The sequence below is a fragment of the Mugil cephalus genome, chromosome 20, assembly GCF_022458985.1.
Source record: "Mugil cephalus isolate CIBA_MC_2020 chromosome 20, CIBA_Mcephalus_1.1, whole genome shotgun sequence".
NCBI classification, from domain to species: domain Eukaryota; kingdom Metazoa; phylum Chordata; class Actinopteri; order Mugiliformes; family Mugilidae; genus Mugil; species Mugil cephalus.
The window spans coordinates 20284198-20298280 of NC_061789.1; the positions used below are offsets into that span (position 1 = coordinate 20284198).

Sequence of the window (14083 nt, forward strand, 5' to 3'; positions counted from 1 at the left end):
CTGTTACTTTTGATTGTTTACCACATTTCTCTAACCATACTTACTCTTACACAAGTTTGTAGTCTGTTTTCAGACACTTTCAGACTAAATAAAGCAAGAGGTGCGAAACTATATATAGGAAACTATATAATATCTGTTGTTCTCGTGGGTGTAGTGTGACTGTGGCTGTGTTAGACTTTTCTGCCACTAGATAGCGCCTTTGTTACACAAATTAACCTCAAGAAGAGGCCCAAAGGCTTCGAATTTAGGATTACAGAGATGGACACAAATTCCAAAGCATGTCTTTAATCACCAGTAGACGTGCAAACAAAAACAAGTGTCTGTTTTATGTTATTCTAGAGGGATACCACTTATTTACAAAGTATTAATGACTAATAATAAGTAATAGAAGAATTAAAAAGAATTAGAATTCCGCATTGTTGCTACCATCTACTGGTCATGTCCAGTAAATGAAGCATTCCTCTTAATGCACAGTGTGTGTGTGTGTGTGTGTGTGTGTGTGTGTGTGTGTGTGTGTGTGTGTGTGTGTGTGTGTGATGTTAAATATAGGAAAATGAAGGGTCTACCACACACAAGAAATCATTTTCAGACGAGTTCAAATTCTAAAATGAGTATAATGTTTGGCGCCATCATGTGTACAAAATAGATATAACCTTCACTCTCTCAGTGTATGTATGCCTGGACCCTGAGTACTAGCACGCAAACAATGTTTTAAAAGAAAGACCATACTGCTGGCATAGTGGTCAGTTAGCTTAGCTTAGCATAATCGCCAGGAAGCAACAATTAGAATGTCTCTGTGTAAAGAAAAAAAAAAAAGTGCCTCCCATCACCACGTACACTCTGTTATTGTCGTACAAACATATGCATTCTTCTGTTTAATCTAAAGAAAAGCTATTTTGGAAAGAAAAAATACAACTTAACTTTTTATGAGATTATGTGATGGGAAAATTGTCAAAGATCTAGATATTCCAGGAGGTTACTAGTCCCAGTTTATTTGCCTTGTAAAATAATCCATTAACATTTTTACATCACCAGTTTCCAGACCAGCTTCATGTTTATAATATCCACATGAAATTATAAGAATCAAAATAATAATAAAAAAAATATACAAAAGAACGAGCATGATTCCTAAAATATCAAACCATGGACGACATGGATGACTACATGATAATATGTTTCTGAGGTAGCTAAATGTCTTTGTGTTCCTTTTTGAGAACACAGGTCCAACATGACCTTTTCTCAACAAATGAACAATAAATCACTCATCCTTTGATTGTCGCAAAACAGTAACCATCAGCCTGTCTGGCATGATTCTCAGTGGATGACTGCTCTGCGTATAGAAATATGGAAATAAAGTTTCTGTGAATGTGTCTGAAAATGCATATATGAGCGTGTTGTCAGTTGGGTCAAAAAAAGACACTGTCCCCCTGTTGTAATCCAGTTGCACTTTAACCTGTTTGGGTTTTTTTGAAAGGCTCAGTGTGGTGGGTGGCGAGGTCATTGCCCTGAAATCTCCATCCCGGAAACACAGGGTCCAGAAGCCGTTCTCCGGCCTGGCAGAGACCACAGTGTTCCTTGGTACAGACGAAGAGGCCACACCCAGCAGCCAGTCATGATTGCTTCCTGTTTCCACAGTCCAGCAGTGACTTCCTGAACCAAGCGCACTCATCCCTACTACTTCAGCGCTCATGTGGAAGCGCTCTGGGTTGTCAGGGCAACAACTGGGTTGCTTTGAGTAGTGGAGGGAAGTAAGGTCGTCAGACAGGATGAGGCAAGGGTGTGCTGTGTTTGGATCTAATGTTACAGGAGCTATAAGAAAGAGAAAGGAGAAAGGCTGCTATGTTAAACAGGGTGTGGGTTGTACAATCCTTCTCCCAGCCCCTGAACTTGACGAACATAATAATTAGATATACTCACTGTAGTCAGCATGGTCCAGCATTTTCTCCCAGACTCTGTGCTTGAGGTTCCATAGGTGTTTTGTCACGTCGATCAGTAACCCAGACATGTTGTCTGAACCGAGCTCTACGCTGTTACCTCTGTGATGACAGACAGAAAATATTTACACTGAAGTTGCCCATAAGCCCAACTAGCCCATAAGGTTGTTAACCTACCTCTCTTGAGTGGCTTTAAAATTCTGGGGGGGGTAAAAAAGAATGTCATACTGTAGTGGTTTTGCAAACACTAGTGAAATTGTTGAAAAAGGCCAAGCACATACCTTCAATAGAACTATATCATCTCCTTTCAGCTCCTCCTCTATGAGTGCGATGGTCTCCGTGATGGACAGAACCTCTGCAGAAATTTCTCTTATTTTGTCTTTCATTCCTGCAATCTTCTCTTCTTCTTCTCTCTTCACGGCTGCCAATCTGACCGACTCCTCCTTGAGGAGGACTTGGCGGAGCTGCTCAAACTGGCTTTTAATCTTGTTCTGTGTTTCCAGTGTCTGACTCTGGGGCAGGGCAGATAACCGCAAACTTTGAGTTATGTGATCAGACATTTTTTCAAGTTGTAATCTCATCACAGGTTACCTTGATGTACGTCAGCATGTCATCGGAGGTCCTTTGAATTCTTTTGAGGCTTTCCAGTTTATCTTGCAGCGTCTTCAGACATAAAGCGAGTTCATCCTGGACTTCAAGCAAGTTTCAGTCAGCACAGATCTGACAGTTAAACGTAATGTTTTCACATTCAAGACTAACTTGGCAAACTGCATTCTAATCTTAGGTGTTACCTTACATGCTAATGGCTGAGTCACTCTGGTTTAGCTTAGTACAGAAAGATTTCTTACCTTACAGTCCAACACTGCCTCTTCTAAAGGGGAACAGTCGTGGGTCTTGTGAAGTTTGGAAGACTGGCACACCACACAAATGGTTTGTTTGTCAACCAGGCAGAAGAGTTTAAACTTTTCTCCATGGAGATTACAGTTCAGCCGTTCGTCCTCCACTGAACTGAGCCTCTTGACCTGCAGAAGAGCCTCGCAGACATTTTTCAGAGCCAAATTGGATGGAGGATTGGACTTCAAGGCTTTTTTCCGGCAAACCGGACACTCTCGTGACCCAGTGTCCCGACATTTCTTCAGGCAGCTCCTGCAGAAACTGTGGCTGCATGACAGCAGAACGGGGTCCACAAAGATGTCACAGCACACTGGGCATGTGAGGTCGTCCTCTGAGACTGACATTATTATTAGCCTGTTGAGAGAAAAATTTAATCCACAATTCAAAAAAGCAGTCTTCTAGTTGAACTCCTCAATGAATCCTCTGTCAAAAACAGCAACATAACTTAGTCTACTGAAAGGCGCAGAGAGCACTAACTGCTTATCTGTTGTTCATGGCCTGAAGTAGTTTATGCTCTTGGTTTTCCTGTGTAAGTCTGCTGTGGGAGTAACTCAAATCATGCAGCAGTGTGGGAAAAAAATGTCGTTTGTAGAATAGGAAGCAGGAAATACGGTCCTATTGGCTAGTTGTTAAAGGATTCATAAGTGGTTGGTTACTTGTTTCTAGTCTGGAATGAATTGTCATTTAGGAATGTTGTGATGCTGGCATCTATGTCGACAGCCTGAAGCTGTTCACAAACTAAATTATCTTGGGGTACGGAAGCATTGTTGTCCCACCCTCCAGTGGCATTCACAGTACAGCTTCTTGACACAAACTGACAAAGCAGTCTGAAAGGTTACCTCCACTGACAGCATTTTGATTTATTAAACCAGGCTTGTTAAGAAGTTCCACAAAGCAACATGATTTACAAAATATAAATAGATATATTAATATATACATTTTAAATAAGTGGCAGTCAAACACTGAATAACCACTATTCTTGTTAAGTCTGACGGGGGGAGGCATTGCATTTACATGTGGACTATACACCGATCAGCCAGAACATTAAAACCACTGACAGGAGAAGTAAATAATATTGACCATTTTGTGACCATACAATGTTTTGATTTGCTGGAAAACATTTAGACATGGCATTCCCATGGATGTTACCATGTATCACCCGCCTACACCAGACCAGGCACCCTCATGGAGTTTTTCATGCCACCGTCGCCCCGTCGGTTTTTGTGAAGCGTCTTGACACGATTTGGGTTGTTATTGGCGCTGTATAAATACAGTGAACTGAATTGACCCCATAGGAATGACACCCTTGATGGTAGCCATCCCCAGCAGGATGCAGCCTGACACAGACACGCACACAAAAACACTTTAGGAACAACTCAAAAAACATGAACAACAGCACAAGGTGTTGACCTAGCCTCCAAATTCTCTAGATCCCAAACGGATCAAGTATCTGTGGGACGATCCACAGAGGCCACTCTCCTCAACCCAAAGGGACCCGTGTCCATTCTCTCACAATGTCATCATAATGTTGTGGCTGATTGGTGTAAAGTGGCATTGTAATGTAAAAGAATTTAGGCCATCACATCATTAAAAATGTGAGAAAAAAAAAATAACTTTGTTGAGGAAAGAAAGAGCCTGACTTGTGAAATGTGGCAGAGAATTAAAACCTCTTGGCCCTCGTTTTCTGGCTTTTTGTCTTGACACAAAAACAGACTTAACAGCACCAACAATCCTTGATACTTCGGAATATCAAGCTAATACTGATCAAAAGTATCAAGTGGTCCCCCAGATTGATACATTTTACATGTTAGCGTTGTTGTCCTTTCAGAGTTGACTGGTGTTTTGGGTTGGATGTGAGGATCGAGTGAATGTCAAGACATCTATATAAACGCGTCAAAATGTGAATCTTGTGTGATGCCGTCCTTCGCATCCTATCCGCCATTTCCACGGGTTTTGGTTCCTCCCACTCTCCTCCGGTCTTTGGTTGCCATGGCGATGACGTCAAATTGCACCACAGTTTCAGTCCAGTAGACGGTCTGAGAGGAGGTGCAACAACACAAGTCCCGGACAACCGACAGCAGGAGCTGATCATCCGGTGAATCTCGGCTGCCCCGACTCCCGTCTCCTCCTCGATCGTCCTCTTATCCATCCGTCCAAAATGCGCGAAATTGTGCATTTGCAGGCCGGCCAGTGCGGAAACCAGATCGGAGCCAAGGTATTTATTTCTGAGTGTGTTCGGCTTTGCCCTCTGGTGAGACGTATGCAGGCTGGACGCGGTTGCGCTGAAATCAGCCTCTAATCCATCCTCTAGGAATTCTCTAGAAGAAACTCCACGGGGCGGCGTATAGAATAAAGCTCGGTACAGCCCACATCAATTCAATTGTAATTCATAGATGGTTTGAATTGCTCGGTGAAATATCTGCAGGACAGCAAGCTACTAATTCATTGACGCAGTCGGCAAAAATGATTTTGTAACATGCGAAACGTGCATGTAAAACATTCCGCTTAAATAATTAGGAACAAAACGAGTCATTCTTTTCGTTCAGTGTTGTAGGTAATTACATAATCGATTGACTGTAGTAGTAAGGGAACCTTGTTGACAGCGGAGCAGCTCCCCTCCCCCTCCACATCTGTGACCTATTTTACCTTGAAATTTTTTCAAGACAATTTGTGTTGAAAAAAAAATCGTGCTGAATTCATCCAACAGTCAGGTCATTGCCATCCGTTTGATTAACCCTTAGGAGATAACTTCTGGCGACCTTATCTATCTATCTATCTATCTCTTCATTTAACCTTGCTTTTTCCTGACATTTTATTTACATGCATTTTGTGCCTTAGTTCTGGGAGGTGATCAGTGATGAGCATGGCATCGATCCCACTGGTACCTACCACGGAGACAGTGATCTGCAGCTAGACAGGATCAGCGTCTACTACAATGAGGCCTCGGGTAGGCAGTCGATTCAATGACATGAAAAACTGATTCTGTTCTCCTCCCTTTGCCAACACAGCCCTTCTGCTGCACATAGTGATTTGCTTACACGCCACTGTTTTACATTAGGAGCATCGTGCTCGTGAGATTCAAAAGGGATGTAATTGTTCAACCTCTTTGCATGGTTTTAGGTGGAAAGTACGTGCCAAGAGCCATCCTGGTGGATCTGGAGCCTGGTACGATGGATTCAGTCAGGTCTGGGCCTTTCGGGCAGATCTTCAGACCAGACAACTTTGTCTTTGGTAAGCCATGTGAAATTTGTGACTTTGTTTGTATTCCAGTCAGACATAAGTGCAGTGATCGTTGTCTTTGCCGGACATCCTATAAACTGTCACATTCTTGGCTACAGGCCAGAGTGGAGCTGGAAACAACTGGGCCAAGGGTCACTACACTGAGGGAGCTGAGCTGGTGGACTCTGTCCTGGATGTAGTGAGGAAAGAGGCCGAGAGCTGCGATTGTCTCCAGGGCTTCCAGCTCACTCACTCCCTGGGTGGTGGTACTGGCTCTGGCATGGGCACCCTGCTCATCAGCAAGATTCGCGAGGAGTACCCAGATCGCATCATGAACACCTTCAGTGTTGTGCCCTCCCCCAAAGTGTCTGACACTGTGGTGGAGCCGTACAATGCCACCCTCTCTGTCCACCAGCTCGTAGAGAACACTGACGAAACCTACTGCATTGACAATGAAGCTCTCTATGATATCTGCTTCCGCACACTTAAACTCACCACCCCCACATATGGAGATCTCAATCATTTGGTGTCCGCCACCATGAGCGGGGTGACTACCTGTCTGCGTTTCCCCGGTCAGCTCAATGCCGATCTCCGTAAATTAGCGGTAAACATGGTGCCCTTCCCTCGTCTGCACTTCTTCATGCCAGGGTTCGCCCCCCTCACCAGCAGGGGCAGCCAGCAGTATCGTTCACTCTCCGTGCCCGAGCTCACCCAGCAGATGTTTGATGCCAAGAACATGATGGCTGCCTGCGACCCACGCCACGGCCGCTACCTGACCGTGGCCGCCGTCTTCAGGGGACGCATGTCCATGAAGGAGGTGGATGAGCAGATGTTGAACGTGCAGAACAAGAACAGCAGCTACTTCGTTGAGTGGATCCCCAACAATGTGAAGACTGCCGTCTGTGACATTCCACCACGTGGCCTCAAAATGGCTGCCACCTTCATTGGCAACAGCACGGCCATCCAGGAGCTGTTCAAGCGCATCTCCGAGCAGTTCACTGCCATGTTTCGCCGCAAGGCCTTCCTCCACTGGTATACAGGTGAGGGTATGGATGAAATGGAGTTCACCGAGGCAGAGAGCAACATGAACGACCTGGTGTCTGAGTACCAGCAGTACCAGGACGCCACCGCTGAGGAGGGCGAGTTTGAGGAAGAGGGAGAGGAGGAAGTCGCATAAAACCTTAAGCACCCCTAGCTGCCAAAACACCATTTCTCCTCCCTAGCCCCACCCCTTTCATTTGTCTCCATCATGAATTAAATGGTCTGCTACACTGAATTACTGTCACCATCTAGACCACTGCTGCGCTGGTGTTAGACTTCAATGTTAACTGGTACTAGTAAAAGTTTTGGTTGAAATGTGTTTTGTTTGTAAATGTGCTAAAATATTGACATCCTGTCATCGGTCCCATCATCACCTTGCTCAGCCCAAAGGCAAGTGATTTTAACTGTGAAGCCTTGAAGCTAGTCTTAAATGATTAAAGTCTAATTTAAAGGCCCCTCGTATGTCTCTGAGTTTTACTGTTTTTATTTTATGTGTGATATGCTTGCACGCCTCACAGCTAAGTCATACGTAGTGCATCCATGAGGCTTCCATGTTTTTTCTCTACAAATTACTCTTTTATTTAAATGCCCATACGTCAGGATTTAGTAATCAATTCTACACACATTTGATTTAGTTTGATAATTTAGCAGTTGATGAACACAGGAAGTAGACACACTGTAATATAAAAGAGATCATATGCAAGTAATACACACGGGTCAAGGTCAATTCATCAGGAACATTTTATCAGGCTGAAACGAATCCAGCCAACCCTAAAGGTAAACTCATTTTAGCAGATTGGCTACAGCCAAGGTAAACTTCTGCATATATGGCACCTGTAATAAGTCAAATTGTAGGAGGCTTATTTGTTCAGAGCAAAGTGAACCTCAACTGAACATGGAACACATTTTCATACATAATTTTTACAGATCTTGTGTTGTACAGATGTACTTTGCCGTGTTGTATTCCATATATACACAAAAAGCTCAAAGTGATGATGAGAATTCTATTCATCACGACCTTTCATGACTGTGAAGTTTGATCTCTCCATTTAGAATGAATTGACAATCAGAACATAAAACGATCAGGCATGTCTGTATCTGTGGATCATCCCACAGATACGTGATCAGTTTGGGATCTAGTGAATTTGGAGGCCGGGTCGACACTTTGTGCTGTTCATCTTTTATTAGTTGTCCCTGAAGCGTTTTTGTGTCTGTGTCTGTGTCATACTGCACCCTACAGCAGGTCACTGCTTTGGGGTGGGGGTGCCGGGTCAGGTCTAGGTGAGTGGTACTAAGTAACACCCAGAATATTATGTGTCATCTTCTATTGCTGCTTATCCTCACTAGGGTCGCGGGGGTTGTTGGAGTCTATCCCATCTGTCATCACTAGCCTATCGCAGGACTAACACATAGACAAACAACCATTGACACTCACACTCACACCTAGGGTCAATTTAGGGTCACCAATTAGAATAATGAGCATGTCTTTGGAAGTGGGAGGAAACTGGAGTACATAAAAGTAATGTAACAAAATCTGAATATATCTTCATTGATGACTTGAGTAGCGTGCGTAAACTTGTCATTCTCAGACTACCTCTGCATAACTCCCAGGGTCCAAAAAAAGACTTATTTATCCTTTCTTTAATGCAGGTCTTTAATGCAAATCTTGCCCATGATCTTATTTTTAACTTGAGTTGCAAAAGCAAATAGGCAGCGTAAAATATCTTATATACAGTGGAGGAAATAATTATTTGGTCCCTCGCTGATTTTGTAAGTTTGCCCACTGACATAGAAGCGAACAGTCTATAATTTTAAAGGTATGTTCCTTTTAACAATGAGAGACAGAATATCAAAAACAAAGTTCACAAAACCACATTATATAAAAGATATAAATTGATTCGCATTTCATTAAGTGAAATAAGTATTTGATCCCCTGCCAACCATTAACAACTCTGGCTCCCACAGACTGGTTAAATACTCCTACTCCTTAGACACACTGAAAAAAACATGTCACCTGCAGCAAAGACACCTGTGTCAATCAGTCACCTGTATAAAAGACACCTGTCGATGCAATCAATCAGACTCCAACTTCTCCACCATGGGCAAGACCAAAGAGCTGTCTAAGGACATCAGGGACAAGATTGTAGACCTGCACAAGTCTGGATTGGGCTACAAAACCATAGACAAGAAGCTGGGTGAGAAAGAGACAGTTGTTGGTGCCAACATTTGAAAATGGAAGAAACACAAAATGACCATCAATTGACCTCGTTCTGGGGTTCCACGCAAGATCACACCTCGTGGGGTATCACTGATGATGAGGAAGTTCAGAAATCAGCGAAGAACTACAGGAGAGGAGCTTGCCAATGATCTCAAGGCAGCTGGGACCACGGTCACCAAGAAAACCATTGGTTTTCACACTATGCCGCAATGGATTATAATCCTGCAGTGCCCGCAAGGTCCCCCTACTCAAGAAGGCACATATACAGGCCCGTTTAAAGTTTGCCAATGATCACCTAAATGATTCGGAAGAGTCTTGGGAGAAAGTGCTGTGGCTCTTTGGCATCAACTCGGCTCGCCGTGTTTGGAGGAAGAAAAATACTGACTATGACCCCAAGAACACTGTCCCTACCGTCAAGCATGGAGGTGGAAACATTTTGCTTTGGGGGTATTTCTCTGCTAAGGGGAAAGGACGACTTCACCACATTGATGGAAAGATGGACAGGGCCACGTACTGTAAAATCCTGAGTGACAACCTTCTTCCCTCTGTCAGGGCACTGAAAATGGGTCGTGGATGGGTCTTCTAGCACGACAGTGACCCAAAACATACAGCCAAGGCAACAAAGGAGTGGCTCAAAAAGAAGCACATTAAGATCATGGAGTGGCCAAGTCAGTCTCCGGACCTTAATCAAATGGAAAATCGAGTAGCAAAGTGACAGCCTCTTAAGGATTTGGAGATGATTTGCAAAGAGGAGTGGACCAAGATTCCTCCTGATATGTGCACAAAACTTGTAATTAACTACAAGAAACGTCTGACCTCTGTGCTTACCAACAAGAGTTTTGCCACAAAGTACTAAGCCATGTTTTGCCAGGGGATCAAATACTTATTTCACTCGATAAAATGCAAGTTTGTTTATGTCTTTTACTTAAAGTGATTTCCTTGATTTTCTTTTTGATATTATATACCTTACTATTTGAATAAACCTACCATTAAAATTATAGTTTGTTTCTTTGTCAGTGGTCGAAATTACAAAATCAGCGAGGGATCAAATAATTATTTCCTCCACTGTACATATTTCGATGTATGTGTATATATATATATATATACAAAGAAATTTCACAATTAAAACAGGACGATTGTCCCTCTTGACACTTGAAAAAGCATACCTGAATATTTAACAAATATTTAGTTATTTATTTGATAAAAGCATAAATAGACATGCTGTGACACTGTAGAACATCTACACTTGATTATAGTGAATTACAATGTGCTGCATGGTGGATCTGATGGAATGTTTAAATAATGTGACTTTAAATTAGTGTGTGATTACTAAGAATAAGAATACTTACGGTGTAAACAGTAGCTGATTTCCTGGTTGAACCTTATTTTTTAGCAATCAGCTAGTCCTTTAAAATCACAAGTATGTGCACAATAGTAAAATATTTGATTACACGTGAAGTGAATTTAAAAAAAAATATGTACATCATATGTACATGTACATCTTTTTCAAATGGAATGGACAGAAAATAGAGTTTGAGGTAAAAGACAGTGAAATTGTGAACGGACTTAATCAAATCAAACATATTGTAATTTGTATATTAAGGCAGCTGGAAAAGAAAAACATTCATTAGTGGTTTAAAAATACTGTGGCTCATCTCCTGCTTGTGAGAGCTCTTCTTCTGAAAACCCACTTGATGGTCCATCCAGATAGCATGTCGGAACAATTCAGTGCTTGTTGAAATGGAGTAGAAATGCATTGTTTATTGGAGTTCTTCAACTTGGAGAAATCTTTCTTTCAATGATCACCTCAAAGGAGAAAGCTTCATCAAACAGGATCGCTTCCTTGCCAGAGAGTGCAGCCTGTGTCCTCACCAGGTTTTGGACTCAAATGAGTCTTTCCTCCTTTGGTAACTTTAGTGCATCTGGTGTGGTCACGCTCCGTGTGCCAGACTGTTCTTCAGCACTGGGCCTGTATGTCCCTTCCGTCTGCCGCTTCTTCTTCACCATGCAGAACAGCCATAAGAGAACACCTGCAACTATGACCACAACACCCACGATGACTGGGACCACGATAGCAACAATGTTGACTGGCTGCAAACAAAAAATATATAGGACTGTTAACAGTGCTGATGGCAATGGATGCTTTCTGATGTTATTTATTGGTCATAATAAAAGCTATTCACTAACCGGGGTCTCAGGGGCAATCGTAGTGGTATTGGGAACCGTAGTGGTATTGGGAACCGTAGTGGTATTGGTATTGGCATTTCCTTGAGCGGTATAATTCCCTGTTAAAAGATAAAAATAACCTCAAAACACTGTGAAAAATGCTTTATGCTGTGAACTACACTGAAGTTATTATACTTGGATTCAGAAACAAGACCACACCCCATAATCATTCTATTTCCCACACTTACCTAGCTATAAAGGCGTGTCCCAAACCCCTCTCTCTCCATCTCTGTTTATCTCAGTTCTCAACCCACACCCTACCCATCCTTCTTTTCTTCTGTCCCTCTTCCATCTGTTATTACAGGAACCTGGCACAGAGATTCAAAGCTTCCTGAGATGTGCCCCACCCTGAGTTTCACTTCCTGGGTTCCTCTACCATCATCCATCTACACATCCCACCTCCTTCATGTCTTTCCTTTAGCCCCTCTTTACCCCTTTACATTCATCCCCTTCAGTCCTGGTCGACAGAAATAAAATGGACATTGAAATAAAAACATTTGACACCAGTGGGGTTACATGTTTCCAAATAACTATGGGAGATTTTATAAGTTACTGACCCTGGCAATTGTAAGATTGTGTTACAAGCCCGTTGTAACACAACAGACTTGTAGGCATTCCAGATCCTACCAGTTCAGTGTCGCTATACAAACCGTTTCATCCATGGTCGGTCATGAGATTACTCAGTTACGTCAAGAAGCTACATTGTAACCACTTGACCAGGAGAGCTAGACATGGGGAGGAGAAGCTCAGGAATGCAGAGCGTACTGCAGCTACATGATCGACTCAGCCAAACGACAAAACGACGTACTGTTTTGAAATACTCAAAAAAGAAAAACTCAAGTTGTTTTTTTGTGTTTTTGTTTTATGATCTGTATTCACCCTAATAAGAAAGTTTCATTTTGAAAACCTAAACCCACCCCTATCACTTCCTGAGTCAATCATTCACTTAGGCAAACAGTAAACTTTCCAGGGACAAAAGTACAATGTGATAACAAACAACACAAGGGGGTAGCCATGATCGCAAATACACATAATACATTGTGAAACTGAACTATTTTGCATAGTATGCAAAATTACTAACAATACTGTATATATTATACATCTCACTCACCATTCACAGTGTATTTCTTAATGCTTTTCTTGGTCTTACAATTTGCCTGCATGCCCATGCACGTTTTAAATTCTCTCAGGAATGTTTCCTTTGTTTCTTTATTTCTCAATGTGAGACTTAATCGCTTTGTCTGTCTGCGTCTGCCGATGTGGTGTGACGGATGACTTATTAGTTTAGGAGTGCTGAAGATGGATACCAACTCACCCCACGCAGGATTACTGCTCAGTACCAGCAGTAAAACACTCCCAACCACAACTCCAGGTATGGCCGGCACATCCGAACAAGCTGAACAAGTTGCCATCTCTACCCGTGACCAGCAGGCCAAAGTGAGGGCAGACGGGGACCTCTGGGCCCTCAGCTTGGGTCCATGTCATTGGGTCAGACATTCACTGCTTCCCTTGAACACAAATAAGACACATTATTATCAGTAATGCAAAATATCTTCTTCAGCTCACTTTGACGCTCTAATCTGAGGCTGAGTCAGGCTGTAACACCACCAACACTGAGTCACATTCAGCCTGATGTTGAATCACTTTTGAACCTGCTCCAAGGGCGGGGAAATAACTTATTAATAGAAATATGAGAGCACTATCATACGCGCTGTAACTGTAAAATTAACCCTTCTCTCATTAGACTATTATTAGCAGTAATTAGTAATGTTAGTTATGAAGCGTGCCCTTATTCCGGCTGTTTTTAAACGGCCGAAGCAAAACATCGAACAGGTTGATTCGTCTCGAATAAACAGCTTCCGCCTCACCTTGTCAGAAACGAAACCCCACCAAATGTTCCGGTTTAAATGACAGGTAACATCTCTTGCTGCACTACTTGAATATATTCCTTAGTAAGCTGCTACATCCTCGGCTGCTCCACCAGTCGGTGTTTTATGTAAAGCAGGGTTCTTTCTTTCCTTTTTTTTCCCGTCTGCTCTTCGGATCGCCATTGGTCACATGGTTCAGTTTCGAGTTACAATACCTGAGCGCAGTTATCTACCTGCAGCAGGGCGGACAGATCCTCCTTTGTACAAAGTAGAAGAAAGGCGCAGTTTAGTGGAACAGAGCAGACCCGGGTACTCCTGTTGCCTTTAAAAAATAGTCTGTATAGGATCTAAAATCGAGCAAAAAATCCTCCAAATCACACGGATGTCATCACACGTTAGTCATAGTTTCTGACGTTTGGTGTAAAGTGAAATGTTGTTCTTTAGTCTAAGATACCAGGCCTCTCTCACTTTGCGCCTCCAACCTGCAGAAGAAGCCTTCGGTCCAATGTTTGACTACACTCCCTGCCCTCCTCTTACCTAGCAACCTGCCTGAGGATGGCGCCATGAAATAGCGCCTCCATCAGGTTTCATGTAGGCTACCCCCGTCATCATGAGAAAGGTTATCAACATTCCTGAGATATTTTAAGGATGAATTCGAAGGCCAGCTGGTTCATTGGGCTCTA

The 14083-nt window shown here is 42.8% G+C and overlaps 3 protein-coding genes across 5 annotated transcripts; 1 reads left to right on the forward strand and 2 right to left on the reverse strand.

Annotated features, from left to right (window-relative positions):
- Nucleotides 1-472: 472 nt before the first annotated feature.
- LOC124997360 (nuclear factor 7, brain) lies at nucleotides 473-3436 on the reverse strand. The gene is made up of 6 exons (XM_047571015.1): nucleotides 2783-3436; nucleotides 2526-2621; nucleotides 2216-2446; nucleotides 2112-2134; nucleotides 1918-2036; nucleotides 473-1809 (listed from the first exon to the last, which is right to left on the reverse strand). Exons 1-6 carry the CDS (start codon nucleotides 3170-3172, stop codon nucleotides 1259-1261), a joined length of 1410 nt encoding a protein of 469 aa, XP_047426971.1. The 5' UTR covers nucleotides 3173-3436; the 3' UTR covers nucleotides 473-1258.
- A 1405-nt stretch (nucleotides 3437-4841) lies between these two features.
- tubb4bl (tubulin, beta 4B class IVb-like) lies at nucleotides 4842-7543 on the forward strand. Its single transcript, XM_047571565.1, has 4 exons — nucleotides 4842-5043; nucleotides 5667-5775; nucleotides 5949-6059; nucleotides 6167-7543. The coding sequence occupies exons 1-4, from the start codon at nucleotides 4987-4989 to the stop codon at nucleotides 7222-7224; spliced, it is 1335 nt and encodes a 444-aa protein (XP_047427521.1). The 5' UTR covers nucleotides 4842-4986; the 3' UTR covers nucleotides 7225-7543.
- Nucleotides 7544-10477: 2934 nt separating this feature from the next.
- crb3a (crumbs homolog 3a) lies at nucleotides 10478-13920 on the reverse strand. 3 transcript variants are annotated; one of them, XM_047571566.1, is made up of 4 exons: nucleotides 13634-13920; nucleotides 12848-13040; nucleotides 11494-11591; nucleotides 10478-11397 (listed from the first exon to the last, which is right to left on the reverse strand). In XM_047571566.1, exons 2-4 carry the CDS (start codon nucleotides 12942-12944, stop codon nucleotides 11191-11193), a joined length of 402 nt encoding a protein of 133 aa, XP_047427522.1. In that variant the 5' UTR covers nucleotides 12945-13040; nucleotides 13634-13920; the 3' UTR covers nucleotides 10478-11190. The 3 variants fall into 3 exon arrangements, with proteins under 3 accessions (XP_047427522.1, XP_047427524.1, XP_047427523.1); XM_047571568.1 differs by lacking the exon at nucleotides 13634-13920 and adding an exon at nucleotides 13401-13604 and having other exon boundaries at nucleotides 12848-13035; XM_047571567.1 differs by lacking the exon at nucleotides 13634-13920 and adding an exon at nucleotides 13401-13603.
- Nucleotides 13921-14083: the final 163 nt, after the last annotated feature.

What these genes read in the sequence shown, in the direction of transcription:
- LOC124997360 (XM_047571015.1), bottom strand. Translation starts at nt 3,172, where the DNA reads ATGTCAGTCTCAGAGGACGACCTCACATGCCCAGTGTGCTGTGACATC. An exon ending in AGGCAGTGTTGGACTGTAAG is followed by an intron (nt 2,622 to 2,782) that starts GTAAGAAATCTT and finishes CTTGAAGTCCAG; the next exon opens with GATGAACTCGCTTTATGTCT. An exon ending in GCTGGACCATGCTGACTACA is followed by an intron (nt 1,810 to 1,917) that starts GTGAGTATATCT and finishes TCTTTCTTATAG; the next exon opens with CTCCTGTAACATTAGATCCA.
- tubb4bl (XM_047571565.1), top strand. Translation starts at nt 4,987, where the DNA reads ATGCGCGAAATTGTGCATTTGCAGGCCGGCCAGTGCGGAAACCAGATC. An exon ending in GAAACCAGATCGGAGCCAAG is followed by an intron (nt 5,044 to 5,666) that starts GTATTTATTTCT and finishes TTTGTGCCTTAG; the next exon opens with TTCTGGGAGGTGATCAGTGA. An exon ending in ACCAGACAACTTTGTCTTTG is followed by an intron (nt 6,060 to 6,166) that starts GTAAGCCATGTG and finishes TCTTGGCTACAG; the next exon opens with GCCAGAGTGGAGCTGGAAAC.
- crb3a (XM_047571566.1), bottom strand. Translation starts at nt 12,944, where the DNA reads ATGGCAACTTGTTCAGCTTGTTCGGATGTGCCGGCCATACCTGGAGTT. An exon ending in GAGCAGTAATCCTGCGTGGG is followed by an intron (nt 11,592 to 12,847) that starts GTGAGTTGGTAT and finishes ATCTTTTAACAG; the next exon opens with GGAATTATACCGCTCAAGGA. An exon ending in CGATTGCCCCTGAGACCCCG is followed by an intron (nt 11,398 to 11,493) that starts GTTAGTGAATAG and finishes TTTTGTTTGCAG; the next exon opens with CCAGTCAACATTGTTGCTAT.